The following is a 20,654-nucleotide window of genomic DNA, read 5'->3' as shown; positions in this document are numbered from 1 at the left end:
TTCAGAATGCAATGGTGCAAGGAAAACACACACCTGGTTGGACTAAAACACCTGCAGGAGGTGAGAACATGGAGTCAGAGCATGTCTTGACAACTCTTTTGGGAAAGAAGCTCTTTGGAAAAAGGGAGGAAGAGGAAGTACCAAAAGAGAAGTGGCTCCAAGGGAAAGTTTGGTTTCTTTCTGCTTTGTTTTTCTGAAAGGAGGAGCCATAAGGATCTTTTAAATCTCAATGGAAAAGATCCAGGAGATGGGGAAAAGTTGAAATGCAGAGCAAAATGTTCTTACTCAGAAGGTGGAAAGGGGAGTCATCATGCCAGAGGAATTGTCTCCCCTGGGAAGTGTAAGAAGCAAAGTTAAATGTGTGACATTCTGTGTGCTGTGTAATTTACAAAAACAACTTGTGCTGTGTAACTTGCAAAAAAAATAGCTCGATTGCTCTGTGCTGTAATGAGGTAATGATGTGGTGTTGCCCCAAGATAAGACTGACGTTGCCCCCAAGATAAGATTGACATTGCCCCCAAGTTGGAGACACGTGCAACTGATCCCTAGTAAGATAACTAACTTCCCTCGGACCAAGACCGGCTAGCATGGTCTGATAAAAAGGATTTAAAAGGACTCAGGATGAGCCTAGTTCCAGTCCTGGTTTTACACCAATGACACCAGTGTTGCACCAAGCCTGAAAGGGACTCACTGACTTGCTCGTTGCTTGCTGAAACATCCATCACCCTGACCGTGACCGAGACGTCCCGGTGGAAGTGACAGCGGAGCTGCCGGTGTGCATCCTGCCTGAGACGTCTCCACCCAACCTGCCTGCCATAACCTCGCGGTCCTCCTTCGCCTCCCAACCGTCCTAGTCCTCACCAATCAGGACTCTGGCCGGAGGGAGTTCGCCAGCGAGATCTCCTGAGCTGTCTTCCTGACTGACCTCTGGGAGTTGCTGCCCTTCAACTCAAGACACGTCACACAGGAGTGGACCTTAGGAATAGGTCTCAGTAAGGAGAGAGTCTTGTTTATTCGGGGCTTATAATAATTTAGTGATTAAGTTATGTGTGATATTGGTGTGACTAAAAGTAGAATAACTATAAATAATTGTGTGATCAGCATCAAATAAAAGTCAGTTGATTTTGGACCAAATTTACTCTCATTGACTCCTCCTTGCCGCTTGTGACAAAGAGGAACCCATTCTCTCCTGGAACAGGAAAGAAAAGAGGATGCAGATGGGAGGGGTAAGAGGTTGGTGTAGGGTTTCAACCACTTTCTGATATTTTTTCTGTGAAGCGAGAAAGAAAGGCCTCCAATGGCAACATGAGAAGGAAGTGCCAGACATCTGAGAAGAGGAATTGATGAAACTGACCAGGCAGGCTGTAAGAGTTGACCAGCGAGACACCATGGGTTTTCCTGGTAGCAGTGGGAGCCCTGTTACTGAGAATCTATACAACCTGCAAACAAAGGATGATAAAAACATTGTCTACTGGAAGAGAATGACTATCATGCAATAAATAACCAAAAATTGCAAAGTCACTCCTATAAAAGAAGCACAAGATAAGTATGGGAAGAACAAGAAGAAACGGGTGGATAACTCTGCCCAGAAGGGTTAAGAAAGGCAACCAGAAGAGGTAACTTTTGAACAGAGGCCAGAAGAATGCTGTGCAATGGACCAACATCCATGGAGGAAGGCAGCTTTTACTGTAGTTCAAGCAGAATGGCGTAAACCTGCATGATGCTATGGTCAAGCTACTGGAGCTTAAAATCAACCAGCCATACCTTTCACATGGTACAGGTGCAAGTTCAATGAGAAAAGGACTTGCTCAGGTGTATCAGTCTGCTCAGACTGCTATAGGGTTAGAGTTAGGGTTAGGGAGGGGGGCAAGAATGGAGGAAGGAAGGACTATATAGAGGGAAAAGAGGGGTGGGAGGGGTGGGGGGAAGGGAAAAAATAACAGAATGAATCAAACAACATCACCCTATGTAAATTTATGATTACACAAATGGTATGCCTTTACGCCATGTGCAAACAGAGAAACAACATGTATCCCATTTGTTTACAATAAAAAAAAAGACTGCAAAGTTTAAACAACAGACATTTATTGTCTATTCTGGAGGTTGGAAGTCCAAGGTCAAGATATTAAGATATCAGCAGACCTTTGTCCTTGGCTTATAGAAAGCCACCTTCTCCATTCATCTTCACATGGGTGTCCCTCTGCATCTATCTATGACCCAATCTCCTTTCTCATGAGGACACCAGTTGTTGGATTAGACCAACCTAATTGAACCTTAATTACCTTTTTAAAAGTCATATATGCAAAATGCAATCTCATGCTGAGGTACTGGGGGGTTAGAACTTCAACATGTGAATCTGGGGGAACACAGGTTTGTCCATAACACAAGTTCCCTCTTAGAAAGAAGTATAAAGAGAGAATAAAGACATAATTTATTATACTAAAAAGAATTCTCCTCTCACCAAACGAGTGAATTTCAAGGTGTGGGACATGGATCAACAGCATCACCTGGAAGCTTATCAGAAATGCAAGTTCTCATGTCTCATCTCAGACCTACTGCATCAGATGATTGAGGAGTGAAGTTTAGTAATGTGTTTAAACAAACTCTCCAGGTCATCATCCTGATGAAGGAAGCTATTACTTTTCTAGAAATCTATGATCGCCCACCGCCCGCGGGGACAATCACAACACGTATGCTCTTCTTGAGCACAGGAACCAAAAAGCCATTTATTCCACAAGTCTCAGACTTATATTGAGAACATCAGCCTATCAGAGAGTAGACTATCAGGAAAGTCAGCCTATCAAGGAACAGTCTCCAGGCAGATACCAGGATCGCCTCATGTACAACAGCCAATCAGAGTTACTTCCTAAAACTTGTTTACGAGTGCAGCTATGTTTGGCAAGCTGCCAGGCGCCATCTTAGAGATCAGGCCATAGTGCGGCTCTGGGGCCCTCAGAGCCCGCCCCTGACAGAAGTCAACGAGTTAATTCTGTTATCTTTGCATATTTAAACATTATAATAAACATTAGTTTATTGGGAAAGCCTTTTCAAAAAAGGATAAAAGCTCTCACATGACTGCCCTGACAGTTTTTAATGCCTGAACAGGAATTTCACTTTGGAAACACTAAGGATTTGGGCAAGTCAGACAACAACTCTAAATCTCAGTCTCCCTATTCAAATAGCAGAGATGAACGCCTATTTCAAAACTGACTGTGAGGATGCAGTGAGAAAATGGAATTCATATGAGGCAACCACTGTGGAGTCCGATACACTTAGGAGCTAATAAATAGTGTCTTTCTCCAGGAAGAAGGGACTTGCACACCCTTAGCACAGACACAAGGACAAATGTGCAGTCCCCGGCATCAGGTTCCATAATTCATTTCTATGGAGCTACTAGGGTCCCTATGATTAAAAAGTATATATTTTATATTTTATTTAGCCTTCATCAATCTCTCAGAGAAGCAAGCAGTGAGTTATTTGAGAGCTAGTCCTTAGGAGACATATGGCCTGTGTAGAGGGAAGGGGTACCCACAGGCAGGTGTGCCAGGAGTAGAAATCAATATCAAAAGAGTAATCTTCAGGGGCACCAATATGAGCAGGAAGCCTTTTCTTAATGGTTATTCTAAAAATTGGATTTCTCTAGTATAAATCACATGAAGGTAAAAAAAAGAAGCTAAATCACTTCATTTAGAAGACATTAATACACAACCTCACTGGTATCCTGGTCTAACATTTTGATAAAGTCATATCTACTAAGGAACTTATATTGGACTTAGGTAGAGGCCTTGTGTTGAGTGTTACGTGAGCATTTTGCAGAACATAGTAAAATTAGCAAATGTAGTTGATCTCACACCAACTTTGTTTTAATGTAATCACTCCTTATTTAGTAACAAAATACTTTTTAAAATGACATTTCATTTCTGAAATTTGTAATATGAGGAATAAATAAAAATTTCTAAACATATTTTACAATGATAATGGAAAATATTATAATTTCTCTTTTCCAGGGATTCTTTATTAAATCCTAAACACCACTCTTTTCCACATTGCATTAGTAAAAACTAATTGCACATGTTATTTCAAATATATATACATGGATTTTCCTAATGGTGCCCAAATTCAGAACACAAAATTAGCATTTTTCCAAACATGTATAAGCCATAAAGAAGAGGTTGTATTTAGGCAATACATTCTCAATGTAAATTATCCTAAATATTTATAATGACAAAATGTTTGTAAGAAACTCACTTCCTTTAAATTTATTCTAACATATGGAAGTCATTAATTAATGTATCTTAAAATAAATGCTCAAAAATTACACATTTAGGTAAAATACTAAGACTTGAAAGACAAATTAACATTTATGTCCAATTAAAGTAAAATTTTCCTACAAAATGTAGAGCAAAGAGACAAAATATGTAAACTGGAATATCACTACATCAAAATTGCATAAGGAATAAAATGGATGGATTTTAGAGACAAAATATATAGAGATAAAAATTCTGTAAGTGTTGTATGATTCCTTTTGCACAAAGTTCAATTATTCTCAAGTGATAGAATGACCCTTACAGGAGGGGTTTGACTTGCAGGGGACAGAAGGGACCTGGTGAGGTGTGGTATTGTCCTACCTCAATCTGGGTGAGTGACACAAATGTGTGTCATCTAGTTATATAATTAAGGTCTAGGTCATCTACTATAAGACATTTGCAGTTTATGTTAGAAAAAAATAAATTTTAAACACTACTATTAACAATAATATAGTCCATGGGGAAAAATAAGTGAGCAACATTATGAAATAGGAAATTCAAATAGCTAATAAATACACAGAAGGCTCCAGTTAAGGAACTTCAGATTAGCTTATTATAATAAGATTTGGGTAGCTTCAAGTTCAAAATGACATGCCATGACTCAGGTCCCTGTATAGTCCCCTCCCTTTGAGAGTAAGACCTTGGATATATGATGGCTGTTACTCCCATGATTAGACATCACCTAGCAAAGGTGAAGAGAATGAGCAGGTATAATTAAGGCCCCTAATCAGCTGCCATTAAAGTAATTAAAATGGAGACTCTCCTGCTCACTTCGAAGAAGAAATTTACAGTTTTTAGAGGGATATGTAATTAAGACCTGAATGTTTCTTCTAGGAACTGAGAGCAGCCCAAAGTGGCATCAAGCCAAAAAATGAGGACCTCAATTCCATAACCCCAAGGAGACGAATTCTGCCAGTAACTGAAATGAGTTTGGGAACATTGAGCTCTGGATAGCGCCATCTGAGAGCATCTTAATTCAGTCCTATGAGGTCCTTAGCAGAGAACCCAGTTGTATGTGCCCAGACCACTAGCTGAAAGAAAACACAAGGCAATAAATAAGTATGGTTTTAATTTACTAAGTTGATGATAGTTTTTTAACAGAAATAGAAAACTAATATAGATTTTGGTAAGTGGAAATGGATAATTGCCATAAAAATACTTAAAAATGTACAGGTGGTTTGAAGTCAGGAGTGGCAGTGGATGGGAGAATTTGAAGTCTAAATTTCCCTGGAAAGACTATTAGTAGAAAAACAAACTTTAAAGATGCTGACCAGAAGGCTCAAAAGAAACAGGAACATTTTATCTGAACCTGGAAAAAGGATATCCTCATATGCAGTGTGGAAGAACTTAGCACAACTGTCCCTTGCAGTTATGTGGAAAGCGGGATTTGTAAGCAACAAAATCACATATTTAGTTAAGAAAATTTTCAAATCAAGAATTGAAGGTGCTGCCTGGTTTCTTGATGCTAATAATAACACAAATAAAAACCACTCCAGGGGTAGTATATGTCTCACTGAACTCAAGGTTCACAAAAAAAGCAGTATTACTCAGAGTTCACACAGGAATGGCCAGAGGACTCAGAGTTCACTCAGGAAGGACAGTAGAGTTCAGAGTTCACACAGGAAGGAAAGCAGTATTCAAAGTTCAGAGAAGAATGGCAGTGTGACTCAGAGTTCACACAGAAAGGGCAGCATGACTCAGAATTCACACAGGAATGGCAGCCTGGTTCACATTCACACAGGAATGGCAACTAGGCTTACAGTTCACATAGGAAGGGCAGCAGGGCTCAGAGTTCACACAGGAAGGGCAGTGGGGCTCACAGTTCATACAGGAAGGGCAGCAAGGCTCACAGTTCACATAGGAAGGGCAGCAGGGCTCAGAGTTCACACAGGAAAGGCAGTGGGGCTCACAGTTCACACAGGAAGGGCAGCAAGGCTCACAGTTTACACAGAAAGTACAGAAGGGCTCAGAGTTCACACAGGAATGGCAGCAGGGCTCAGAGTTCACACAGGAATGGCAGCAGGGCATGAAGTTCACACTGGAAGAGCAGCATTTTTAGGATATGAGACTTGAAGTCACAGAAGGCACTGAACACCACAGGATGGAAACTGAAGGAGGATGACAGACGTATGGGAGCCCAGGGCAAGAAATTTGGGCAGAGGATACATTAGAGTATCCTTAGCCCTGCAATGAAGCTAAGGTTAAGGCTCTTTGAGAAGCTAAAACATTTAAAACTGGTCAAGGAAAATCTGAAGGGAAAAAAAAAGTACATATCTGCAGATCTCCAAACAGGATTCATGTGCAGAAAAGAACATAAGCCTTTACCCAGGGAGAGGGAGATCTCAAGACTCAGGAGAACGGTAATTGACAAAGACCTTCCACACCAATCAGCAAAGATGAGGATGAGTGCCTATTGTATTAAAATACCCAGTGTTCAACAACAACTACACACACACACACACACACACACACACACTCAAATCATCAACAACCAAAAGCAGAACCAACCAATCACCAGCCAACCAAACAAAAGCAAAATAAAACAAACAAACAACAATGAGAATAAAAACAATAGGGGAACCTGACCCTGACCCGTGCTAAGGAGCAAAATAATATCCAGAAGCCATCTCTGGAGAAACACATGCTAAGGATTTTGAAAGAACTCCTAAATATTTGCAAAAAGTTAAAGAAAAATATGGATGAAGTACTAAAGGAAATCAGGAAAACAATATGCAAACCAATGAGAACTAAATAAAGAGATAAAACTATTTTAATAGATATATAAAAGGACCAAAGAAAAATTCTGGAAATAAAAAATATAATAACCAAATTGAAAAAAGAAGTCACAATAGAAGTTCAAGAGTAGATATGAATGGGCAGAAGAAAGAATCAATGAACATGAGGATATCTCTTGAAATAATTGGGTCTGAAGAACAGAATGAAAAAAAAAATGGAGAAGAGTAGATAGGGTCCAAGAGACCTATGGAACAACATCAAGTGGACCAATATGTGCATTTGAAATTTGTAGAGGGAGAAGAGAGAGAGAGAAAGAGGCAGAAGATTTCCTAAATTTGCAGGGATATTCTAATACATGGAGCTTGGTGAACTCCAGGCACTAGAAACCCAAAGACCTACACCAAGATGCATTATAAACAGACTATCAAAGTCAAAGAGAAAAAGACAATCTTGAAAGTATCAAGAGAAAAGAGATTGGTCCTGTACAAAGAATTGTGGCGGGCGAGACCCAGGGCCCAGGGTTACACCACATACATCCAAAGATGGCGACTGGCAGAGAGTCAAATGGCTGCTGAATGCGCCTTGAGAAAAACAGGAAGCGTTTACCATTGGCTGTATGATAATTAGTTCAGCTGCCTACCAGGTGGACAGATATATCTTACATGTATGCTTGAGCTCGTGATCGCTTGACCTTTAATAGGATTGGATGGACATATCTGGTTACAATTGCATATGCATGAGACCGCTTGTATATTGAGGGTGTTATCTGAATAAAGCGGAAGCTGCTTCATGAGGTACACCTCTGAGGTGCACGTGTCGTTTGTCCCGCTGGTCGGTGGCAAGCGGCTGCAAGCGATAAAGAATGACTTTCAGCAGTTATCCTAGGAGAAAACTTGCATACCAGAAACCAGCGAATAATTACTTAAAGTGATGGAAAAACTCAATGAGTATTTTATATCTGACATAAATATCCTTCAAAAATGAAGGAAAAATTAGAGATTCAAAAACAAAAGCTAAGGAAATACATCATTAGTGGAGGTGCTCCAGAAATAATGCTAAAGGGAGCCTTCAAGCTGAAATGACAAAACAACAGAGAATGACTCATGAACACATCAGATGGAAAATTCCATGGGAAACACAACTACGTGAACAAACATAAAAATCATAATTACTGTAATTTTGCTTTGTATTCCACTTTTTATTTTTTATAGAATTTAAAAGCATAAATATTAAAAAGTATGTCTGTGTTAATGAATACTTAACATATAAATAATAATTTACATAATATATAAAATCTAAATATACTATGTATGCTTTTGACACCAACAATTTATGTGGGTGGAGTAGAGATGCAAAATGATAAAGCTTTTGTCTGTGACTGAAGTTAAGTTAGCATCAAGATTTTTATAACTTTAGGATATTTTATCTAATCCCCTTGCTAAACACAAATAAAATATTTATAAAATACACATAAAACAAAATGAGAACAGAACCAGAACATGTCATTATGAAAACAAAGAAACACAAGAAAGTAATGTAAGGACAGAGGAATGAAATGCTATAAAGCATACAAAAAGCAAATGGCAAAATGCAAACTAAGGGCTACCTATAGGAATTGCTTTAATATAAATAGATAAACCTCTCTAATCAAAGGTGTAGATTGATAGCATTGATTAAAAAAAAAAAACAGGACTCAACTATATTACTGTCTTCATGCACACAGTAACCAAAATAGAGCCAGGGTCTCCATACTAAATCACAACAAATAGGATAAGTAGAAAGCAATTGCAAGATACAAAGAAGGATGTTGAGGTGACCTTCATCATAGGAAGAATCAACTCACCAAGAGGATATAACAATTATAAACACATAGGAGTCAAACACAAGAGATCCCAAACACTGAGAGAAATGGAGATAAAAATAGACAGTTCTACATGAATAATAGGAAGCTTCAGCACCCATCTCCAATGTGGAGAGAACAACTCAACAGAATACCAAGAAAGACACAAAAAATTAAACAGCACTGTAGGACAAGCATACATAGCAGACGGAAATAAGTTGTTCCTATTTAAACAGCTGGATACACTGGGAATCATATCCTGAACAAATAAAGAACTTCCATAACTAAACTACAATCAAAATAAGCAAAAAGTATGACCCCTTTCAAAAATGAACACAAAAAATTTGAGCAGACATTTCCTCAAAGGTTTATTAAAAATGCCAATAAGCACATGAAAAGAGGTTCAAAATCATTAATTATTAGTGTTGGTGAGCACATGGAGAAATCAGAACCCTTTTACTGAGGTTGGAAATATTAGGTGTAGACACTCTAGATAACAATCTGGCAGTTACTCAAATGGTTGAAAATATGACCAAGCAATTGCACTCTTGGATGTACACATCGGAGAAAACACAGGTCCACAAAAACTTTGTATATAAATGATCATGGCAAAAGCAAAAAATTGGACATAATCCTAATACCTATCAACTGCTGAACAGACTGACAAAATGTAGTATATACCCACAATACGGACTATTATTTGGCAATCAAAAGAAATGAAGTACTGAGAGATAGGTGCTACAATATGAGTTGACATTGAAAAAATTACACTGAGTGAAAGAAGCAAGTCCTAAAGGACATATATGATTGTATTCATATAAAGTGTCCAGAATAAGTAAGCCTATAGAAATATAAAGGATAAGGATTCCTAAGGCTGTAGGGGACAGGCAAATTGCACAGTGATAGCCAAATGACATGGGGGTTCTTTTTTTTTTAAACTTTGATAAACTTTATATTTTTTTAATTATTTTTTAAATTTTTTACAGACTGCATTTTGATTCATTGTACACAAATGGGGTACATCTTTTCATTTCCATGGTTATGCATGAGTAGATTCATACCATTCATGTAATCATGCATATATATAGGGATACATAGGGTAATGATATCTGTCTCATTTCACCATTTTTCATACCTCCCCCTCTCATTTCCCTGTACATAATCTAAATTCCTCCGTTCTCTCACCCCCTGCTTCCCCATCACCATTATATATCATCATCCAGAAAATCTTTTCCACATCCACTTCAGATAGAGCACTAATCTCCAAAATTTATAAAGAACTTACAAAACTTTATACCAAAAATACAAAGATCCCAATCAATAAATGTGCCAAGGAACTGGACAGACACTTTACAGAAGAAGATATACAGGCGATTAATAAATATATGAAAAAGTGTTCAACATCTCTAGTAATTAGAGAAATGCAAATTGAAACAACTCTAAGATTTCATCTTACTCCAATTAGCATGGGGGTTCTTTTTAAAGTAATGAAAATGGTCTAAGGTTGATTGGGGTTGTGTATGCAAAACTGTAAAGACCACTGAGCTGCACACTTGAAATGAGTGAACTGTGAAGCATGTGAAGTATATCTCAACAAAACAAAACTGTTATAAAGAAAAAAAGACATGCTTAACATAATACATAATAATCATTGGGAAAATGCAAATTGAAATCATACTAAAAACTATTAAGCACCCTATAATATATTCTAAAATATATATTTTTAAAACCTGATAATACCAAGAGTTAGAGAGGTAAAACAGTAATTACATCATTCATATAGTGAGGAGGAGAATGCACCAAATATCTATTAAAAGCTTTTTTCTTTTTCTTTTTTTTTTTTTTTTTTTTGGTACCAGGAATTGAACCCTGTGGCTTAATCACTAAGCCAAATCCCCTGTCCGGTTTTGTTTTTTGTTTTTTGGTTTTTTTGTTTTTTATCTTTAGACAGGGTCTTGTTAAGTTGCTTAGGGTGTTGCTAAATTGCTGAGCCTGGCTTTGAATTTGCCATCCTTCTGCCTCAGCCTCCCAAGCTGCTGGGATTACAGGCATGCACATTGCACCTGACTAAAAACATTTTAACATATTTAATTCCAGTGATTTATTCATGGAACTGTATCCCATGTCTGATGTCTTTTAAGGGAGTGTCCAAGTCTTACAACTCTCTAGTCCCTAGATCCCAGCCCTGCTCTCTTTAGTAAGTTGTTGCTAATAAGTATGCTTGGAATTGGATTGAATCAGAATAGTCTCACTCCTAGAAACCAAGTCTTGATTCTGTCCAGTCATCCTTAACACCTATATGTAAGGAAGTCTGCATACAAAAGTGAGAACAAATTTAGTCCCAATTGAACATTCTCCTTGAACACAAAGCACACATCTGGTGGTTTCTTAAACCCATTACTCACAAAGTTCCCGCACATGGTAGGCATGCTATAAATACAGACTCCATTGGTTAATTTGTTATGAAGGTAAAGCAAGATGACCCGTGTTCGTTATTCTAACTGTATACACTGAAAATTTTCTGACATAAGTTCTGCAGAAAAGATCAAATTGCCTCATAAACACACAGTTGTCCCTTTCAAATAGGACAAAACTCAAAGCTTTCAGTGTTTGACCTGTATTCACTTAAGTCCCCTCACTATTCAGTCCTACCCTGCCACTGACTGCAAGCTCTTGTTGCTCCAATTTTAAAACGCAAGATGGTATGTAAGGTCAATGGCATTGTTATTCTAAGGGCAAAACAAAAATCAAACAAGCCAAAAAACAAAACAAATCAAAAAATCACCACTCTTCACTTACAATAGGCTGGAGAAGGTCCAGTGGGTCTCTGGTTCTGAGACTCTAAGTGGGCCCCCGGAGCAAGGTGAGATTTCTTATTGGAGTCTTGCAAAAGCATCAAAAACACCTTTTTGAAAAAAGAAAGATGCATATATTTTATGATTCTCCCCACATTATATTTCTTTGCCTCAATCACCCAACTAGGTCACAACAGCATCCATCAAACACACTCATATTTCATTTATTTGGTATAATTTTAAGGCCACCTGGCTCTCAGCAGGCTGGCCAATAGGCTGCCCATAATATGCAAAGATAAGTGAAACTTGACCTTGAACTTCAGGACCCATACATGCTGGCAGAAAGCTGGTCAAATCACAAACAGCAGTAGGCAGAAGGAGGGAGGGAGGGAAAACAGTAATATGGTATATCCAATTCAAATCAAATTTGTGACTCACTGTGACAGTATCTTAGAAACTCACAGGTGAATCAGACGAACAATGTGAAGTCACAATTTAAATCATTCATAGTTTATTTAGGGTAGAGGGATCTCGTATATAAAAGTCCTCAATGAAAGTATGTTCTCCATGGGCCGACGTGCCATTTCACTACAGCAGTTAATTTAAGTAACTTGTTTGGTGAAGTCAATGTGCAGTCCGTGCTGGGAGCAGAAGCCCAACCTCAATGGGTTCACATCCAAAGCAACGAGAACATGACGAAGAAGCAAGAGTGTAGCTAAAACAAACGGGGATGCGGTGGGCTGGGGATGCTGAGGCCTTTGAGCTGCACCAAGAGACCTGGCAGGGATTTCTGAAGTGATGAAGAGAGAATCCCTAACATACACAAGGGGCAGAGTGCAAGAGGAGGGTGTTTGGCCCATGCATAGAAGTCAGAAGAGCCTCAACCCTGCAGCAGTGCAGCCCTGTGGTCAAAGGCTGAGTTTCCACCGTTGGCAACATTTGCACCAGCCTCACCAACTCAGAGTGTGGCCTGATGACAACAGTGGCTCAAGTTCAGTAGAAGCTGTCTGTGAAGGTCTTGGTACAGACTCTGGAACCCTGTAGTAGCTATCCTATCGTTCATGTCTTTAGCCAATATTTATGGAACATTCTCTATGGGTCATGCACCAAGTGAAGCAGGTCTCCTTTGGGGTCATCTGTGCACATGGCTTCCATCCCTCCTAATTGTGTACACAGCCAAAAATATCTGGGTTCATGGCCCTGGTTCCCCTTCAAGGGGGTATGGTTCCATTGGCCATCCAGCAGGTACGGCACACTCAATGTGTCCACACCCTTCCTGCACTTCTGATTTCTGTAAATAGCATCATCATTTTGATTCCCTTAAATAATCAAATAGGCATGACTGTCTCTAGTTATTACTGAGAAGCCCCCAGTCCACAGGGGATGACAGAGGGAGGGCCCCAGAGAGAAGCAGCAGAGAGAAAGCAAGCCTGTAGGGAGATGTATACAACTTCTCTGCATGTGGTTAATTAGTTTGGATGGAATCCTACTGAGCAAAACCTGCATCCTCCACAATGGTGAAGGTCAGGAGATTTCATTCCATCAGATGTAGTTACCTTCATCTGAAAGACAACAACACCCTTTGTCTATTCCCACAGTAACACCTCCAGGAAAAACTGCAAACCTCACTATCACTGCAAATAATAATGACAATGATGATTTATAACAACATTCTGAATGTGTGCCAGCCATGTAGCCTTGAATAAATTACTTTACCACTTTGTGACTTAGTTTCCCAGCATGATAAGCGATGACGATACACATTGTAGGCGTATTGTAAACAGTAAATGCATTCACAGGGAGAGTGGTAAGACCCATGCCTGGCATACAAGAAGTGGGAAACATCTGCACCTAAGGGTAGCCAGAGGATGTCCATGATATGCGTATTTCATCATGAAATCAATCCAGTAAGACGAGGACTGTTATCTCCACTTAAAATGATGATACTAAGGCTTGGTGCAATGAGTATTCACCTAGTGCATTTACAAAGAATGAAATTAGAAACGACAGTGGTGTGAGTCCAGATTTGTTCATTGAGGGAAGATTTTCCTTCTTATTTTATTCTAAATGGAATTTTTATTTAATGGCCACATGTACCTGTGAATATTATAAGCATGTTTTACAACAAAAGGTGCATTTTTAAAAACAATCTTCATCTATCCTTTTTGAATTTTCCATCTCTCCCTGCTCTCATGAAAAAGGCTCTGGGTCAGCATGAGTGGATGTGTATGATATGTGTGTCACATGTCCATATACGTGTGTGTTGAAAGAAGAAACAAACAACAGAGTTCCTGTTCTCAATAACTTCACAGATCAGCAGGGGATGTGAGTATAATACAATACAACACACACGAAGAATCAGGGTATGATGTGTCAGAATTTCTTGAACTTGGCATGTGAAAAGTGAAAGGCAAATCTAAGAAAATAAGTACGTGATGTGTGCCATCTAGTGTTCACTCACCTTAACTGCAGGCACACTAACCAGAAGTCTCTGAGAAATGAAAACGTCAAAGCAGCCCAATGGACAGTCTAATAAAGGTCACATTTATCAAAAACAATATGATACTGATCACTGAAGTCAAAAATTTGAGATCTTCCCAGCGGATTGTATTTATTGCTTTGGGCTGGGATTCTCATGCTAAATGAAAGTGCTCAGAAAGATACTGCACAATTTCTATTGGTAAATGTCCAATAGAACCCTAACATCCCGTCTAGAACATTACCAGAGATGTAATGGAAGATGTTTAAGAAGATTTTGAACATTTCATTGAGTTTGGAAAAATGGAAGTTCCACATCAAAACTTTAATATATTCTTTACTATCTGATAAATATCTTCTAGTAAAACTTTACATCTTTATCTGTATTGACAAATCTTCTCAAAAAAATGTTTAGATAGCCAAAGACAACATGTTTTTTTTCTTTTGTACGATTATGAGGAGGTGCAACCATTTTTTGCAAAAAAATAAAATAAAATAAAAACAAATCCCACTATAGATATAATGTGAGAGGCCTTCCAACGTAAACACTTCTTAAAAAAAGATAGCTCTGGCAAGTCCATAGGAAGCTATTTGAAAGCAGGCTAAATGTATAACATCTCAGCCACATTTCTACAGTTTAAGAAGAACTTGTGTTTGTGTGCTTGTTATGAAATGATATGTATATTCACATCTTTCTCTTTGGTTTATGTTTTTTCCTCACTTTTAACTTCCTAGAGGCTATAGATCAACTCACATAGACCAAATAAAACCTATGCCTGCCTCTTTTATAAAAAGGACTAGAAAGTTGTTTTCAATCTTATCTAAAATATGACTTTCTTTAAATGCAATGCCTATGAGATTTCTGCTCTTTCTCCTCAGGAAACAATAAATTCAACACTTTGGGGATTCTTCATCTGGGAACTTTGTCTTCTTAATTTAAAAAAGCTTCAGGGTCTAAGTGTCTATGATGGCCCAGTGTCATCTCAACCCTGATTGTGCTATCAATCCCTCAGACTGGAGTGCAGTGGTTCATCCTTCTGTATTCTCTGTTTAAAGGGCATTGTCAAATAGTGTTAAACCCTAGCTATGATCCACATTTAAAGTGTCAGTATGATGGACTATATCCTAGAGATGGTCAGCACAAGGTGCCTTTTGACTTAGGTACTGGAGAAATTGATGAAGCTGACCAAACTTCTGTAAGAAAATGACAATAGAGTCCAGTTGAGTAAAGACATTAACAGAAGAATTTCCAAACTTCGACTAGAATGTAACATAGACTATATTCTTTCAGTTTCCCCAAGGCGATAGGTTTCCTTGTTTGTTTTTGCTTTTGCTTTTCAAAAGCAAAAGATGGCACCACATGAAGAGCTTAAATGATAAACATGAGAGATACTGCACTCTCCAAATACAGGATTCTTTGCAGACTACATAATGCACTGTTGTAACAAGATTGTATTGTTATATAGCAATGTGTATGAGTTTCCTATTGCTGCTATAACACATCAGTACAAACATGCTGACTTAAGAAAACATAAATGGGCCCTCCTGAACTAAAGTTAAGGGAGGATACAGCCCCATCCTTTTCCAGCTTCTAGTGGCCACCTGTATTCTTTGATTTGTGGCCATCCTCCATCTTCCAAGTTCATCACTCAAAAATTGCTCCATTATGACATCATCTTTTCCCTGTTTGAACATCATCCTACATCTCTCTTATGAGACCCATTTGATTACATCAGGCAACCCAGATAACCCAGGAGTATCTTCCCATCACAAAGTCCATGCTATTGACACTCTGGGAATTAGGATGTGGACATCCTTGGGGGTCCATTATCCAACCTATTACAGAGCTATCACACTTTACTACATTTCTGAAACAGGGCTCTTCACTTCATATATCTCTGGACACTCTGAAGACACTAAAAATTAGAAGGTAGAGTGGACAATTTTGGAGTTCAACACAATTAAATTCTAGTTTCTGTTCTTAGACACCTCATTACCCTTTTTGGATTCAGTCTGCACAAGATGAGGGGAATAAATCAGATAAGATGTAAAACAGTTAACTCTAGGTCAGACTTGGGGTCTACAACATTCCACAGTGCATCTTTATAAACGGAGAATGCAAGAATGAGCCCCAACTTTTCAGTCTGAGGGACTGATAGCACAGTGTTTACCAGACACCAGGCTGTCAAAAATACTTAACTCTGAGGCTGTTTTAAATTAAGAAATCCTAAGTCCCAAAATTAAGCATCCTCAAAATATTAAATATAATGTATTTTTTAATAAGAAAAAGTGGGATGTCACAGAGAAGTAGAAAATGGTTTCTCCATAACACTAGGATCTGCTTCCTTTTCTTTCTTTCTCCATCTCTCTTTCCTTCCTTTCTTCCTCCTTTCTCTCTCTTCTAGCAGGAGAAGCACCAGATTAGTATATGGGGCCAGCATAAAGTGGGATTGTAGTGGGTCAGTTTCCCACAGGAGAGTCATTAGCAGCAGAGCACTGTGGAGACTTTGGCAGAGTGGCTGCATGCAGGAGGACTGAAGAGGTTCAGGAACACTGAAAATGATAGAGACGTTTCTCACAAATAAGGAAAGAGGAAATGCTGAATGAATGCTGTGCTATTGGCCTGGAATTGAGCTTGGGATTTTCCAGATTTAGGTAGAACAAGAAGCAAAGAAAGATATGACTCTCTCACTTAATTCAAGCAAAAACCTACTAGCAATCCCAATTGCCATGTGCATATGGAGCAGCCAGGAGTTCTTAGAGAAATGGCTGATTCTGGAGCCAGGACTGGAAAGCTCAGGGAGATCCTAGAGCATTTTATTCCATCCAAAAGTAAGAAAATACTCAGAGAAAAAGTGGGGGACATATTATAAGGCACAGAAGCCAGAGTGGAGGAGTTCCCATGCCTAAACCTGTTAGGATATGATCACTGAAGTAAATAATGACCATGATGAACTGTAGCTCATTGAATAAATTAAAAAGCTGTGAGTTGCTACTGATATAAATAAATAAGTACAGTAAAGAGACAGCTCTTCCTCTAAATAATGCCAGGGAAACGTGGAATGAATGATAGAACTGCAAAAATCACCATGTGGAAAATGCCATAGTAATAATTAATTTGGGCAAGGAATGTCAATGGGTGTGGAAACGAGTGGGTGAAAAAAGTTGAATTTAGAGAATCTTAAATATATTCTCAAAAAAATAATAAAAAAAGAAAGGAAATTAAATGTCAAGTAAAAGCCCACAAACATCTCCTCACCTGGGTGATCACAGGTCTCCCCACGAGCAGAGGCAGATCAGCACTATGAGCCAAGCAATCAGGAGCAAGGAGACACACATTACTCCTATAATATTCCTGACAAAAATACATAGCCTGACCCACTTACAAGGAAATAAGGCAAACCCAGATGGAGGCTCACTGTGCAAAATGATGGCTCTGTAGTCTGCAAAAGTATCAAGGTAACAGAAGTCAAGTAATCAGAATTTTTGCAGACTGACAGTGACTAAGGTGGCTACAACCAAGCACAGGTCATGATCCTGGATCTCAGCTTTACTCTTAAAGGCATGATGGGGACAAATGACATTTGAATGAGTGAACTGTGCAGGAATACTTTGTTCTATTTGTTTCCCCAAAAGTAAGAAAAAATTTTAAAACCATATCAAGCTCTTCTCTGAACATGGTTTTCATCCAAAGCCCATCTCTGAATGCTATGTACAATAAAGACCACTGAGTCATGCACCCAAGGAACTGGCATCTAGGACCCTCTTGACAGTGCTCACTCACCAAGACATAGCAAGCTGGACGAGAAGAAACTGCCCATCTCTTATAGGCAATCAGGCCATCTAGGATAATGCTAAAACTTCAAAATTAATAAATATACACTTCTAAAATTTGCTCTATTTATATTATGGCAAAAAAAATTTGTGTTGGGAAATTTCTGAAAAGGACTTTGTATGCATAGTCACACTCTCCAGCCGTCCTTGGTCTCCAGTCCCACACAGAGCAAACATCATTCCTTGCCAGCATCCTCCTTAGCTGCAAGCATTGGAGTAGAAATTGCTAATGCCTTTATAAAATTGAGGCATGCTCCAATATCAAATCTCAACTTTCATGGCTTGAGGGTATATTTAGAGACCATGATGTAAACGAAATTTATCGTACTTTAAAAATGAAATCTGTTTTCTAGCTGCACAGAGAGAGTCAAGAGAGTTACTTGGCAGGTCCTCCCCACTCCAGTAAAGTCATCAAGCAAAACGCAGATGAACAAAGGAAAAACAGGCAGGGTGCTGGACCAGCCGCGCCAACTGTGGGTGGATAGGAGACATGAGAAGGCAAAATCAGTGGTTGCCAAATGTAGAGAGACAAAATTGCTCGAGACAGACATTTTATAGGCTACGCCAAACAAAAGAAAATTCTTTAAAGGTGTTCAATCTTTTTCCAATTTAAGATATATTTCTCAAGCAGATCCAAATGTACTATCATGTAACAATTTGTTAAATCTCATATATATTTTATGTCATCCAAATCCTTTGCCTATGGTTGCCTTGAAGACAAATATCTTCTTTTTTTTTTTTTAACATCTATGTGTGTGAGAGAGAGAAAAAGAGAGATATACGGGATCTCATAAATCAATATTTATTTAGGATCTATTATATACAAAGCACACACTAAACATAGAAGGTGGAAATTTCTGCAAGAAATTGAGAAACACATATTACACCTCCAAAGAAATTGAGCAACTCATTCTATGGCTGCTAGTTGGATTTGTTACTGGGGTGACACATTAAGAGTGTGGATTCTGGTCAAAGAAAAAACAATCTGCAGAGGCAATTTGCATGGATTCTTTTAAGTAGAAAGGGTAGTGGGAATTAAACCCCTCTGTATTTTAATTGTGGTGGTTGTTCCACAGCTCTATGCATTTATCAGACTCATAGAATAGATTTTAATGTGTGGAATTAAATAAATATTTATTTTTAAAGAACAGAGCACAAAGAGGAGAATTAAATTTTTTTTTCAAAAGGAACATGGATGAGTAAAGTATGAATACTAATATGTTGGAGAAGAAAATGAATACTAAACATAAATGGAAATATAGTATAAAAGGAGTTTTTTTTAGAAGTTACATTCTAATGGAAAATCTGGTGCAACATTAGAAATACAGAGGGATTAAAATACAGCAAGATTTGATCTCAGAATGGGCCACTGTACATGCATTATAGATACAAATAGTGGTGAAAATATTGATAAGTTCTCACCTTTGTGTACTACCTTGTAATGTATAATCTGAAATCAGTGTTATTCTACTACTTGACACATGCAAAACCTTTATGTGGAAGTTAGGGAAGATACTCCTATTTTAGAGGCAAGGAAAATTCAGTTAACAAAGAACTCTTAAGTCTCAACAATAACAAAACAAACAACCCCCATTAAATTTTTGACCAAAAGATATTATCAGATACCTCACAAAAGACTATTTACACATGGAAAAATAAGCATATGAAAAGATGCTCCACATAATATGTTGTCATGAAAATGCAAATTGAAACAACAGTGTGATCCCAGTACCATCAGAATGGCTAAACTCAGAAGACTAACACCACCAAATGCTGGAGAGAGAGGATGGGTAACAACAGGCACTCTCATTCATATTTGGTGGGAATGCAAAATGCTAAAGACACTTTGGAGGACAATTTGGTTGTTTCTTTCAAAACTATCATACTCATATATGACTCAGTAATTGCAGTCCTCGGTATTTACCCAAATGAGTTAAAATTTTATGTCTACACAAAACCCTGCACACAGATGTTTAGAGTAGCTTTATTCCTCACTGAAAACTTGAGAAGCAACCAAGGTGTCCTTCAGCAGGTGAATGGATAAATAATCTGTGGTTCATCCAGACTATTGAATACCATTCAGGACTAAAAAGAAATAGCTACCAGACTATGAAGTCATGGAGAAAACTTAAATACATATTACTAAGTGAAAGAAGTCAAACTGAAAAGGCTACATACTGCCTGGTCCCCAACTCTATGACCCCCCTAGAAAAGGTGAAACTGTGGAGACAGTAAAAAGATCAGGGCTAGAAAGAGGTTTGGAGGGAGGAAGGGATGAATAATCAGAAGACAAAGATTTTTAGGGCAGTGAAAACTCTCTGTATGATGCTATAATAGTGACACATGTTATAATACACTTTTCCAAAGCCATAGAATGTGCAACCCCAAGGTAACCTAAGGTAAACTATGGGCTCTGGCTAATGGTGATGTATCCAATTGATGTGGGTTCATCATTTGTATCATATGTATAATTTTGTGGGGCATTTTGATAGTGGAGAGGCTGGGTGAGGGTTAGTGAGGGATAGTTAAAGGGAAACCTATTTTACCTTCTGCTCAATTTTACTATTAGTGCTCTAAAAATCCTTAAAAAATAAATTTTAAAAATAACAAAACTCCAGTCTGTTATTTATCAAAGTTCATCACATCACAAGAGTCAATGTCCTC

The 20,654-nt window shown here is 38.3% G+C and overlaps 1 protein-coding gene across 1 annotated transcript in view; it reads right to left on the bottom strand.

Moving 5' to 3' along the window:
- Positions 1-20,654, bottom strand: part of Abca13 (ATP binding cassette subfamily A member 13) — a 475,698-nt gene that overhangs the window by 221,537 nt on the left and 233,507 nt on the right. Inside the window, 1 exon segment of the mRNA XM_047562044.1 lies at positions 11,683-11,788. Within this exon segment, the coding sequence (XP_047418000.1) occupies positions 11,683-11,788 (106 nt within the window).

Source organism: Sciurus carolinensis, chromosome 8, assembly GCF_902686445.1.
Source record: "Sciurus carolinensis chromosome 8, mSciCar1.2, whole genome shotgun sequence".
In the NCBI taxonomy this organism is placed as follows: domain Eukaryota; kingdom Metazoa; phylum Chordata; class Mammalia; order Rodentia; family Sciuridae; genus Sciurus; species Sciurus carolinensis.
The sequence above is the reverse complement of the archived record's forward strand: the minus strand, read 5'-3'. Positions and strand labels throughout refer to the sequence as shown.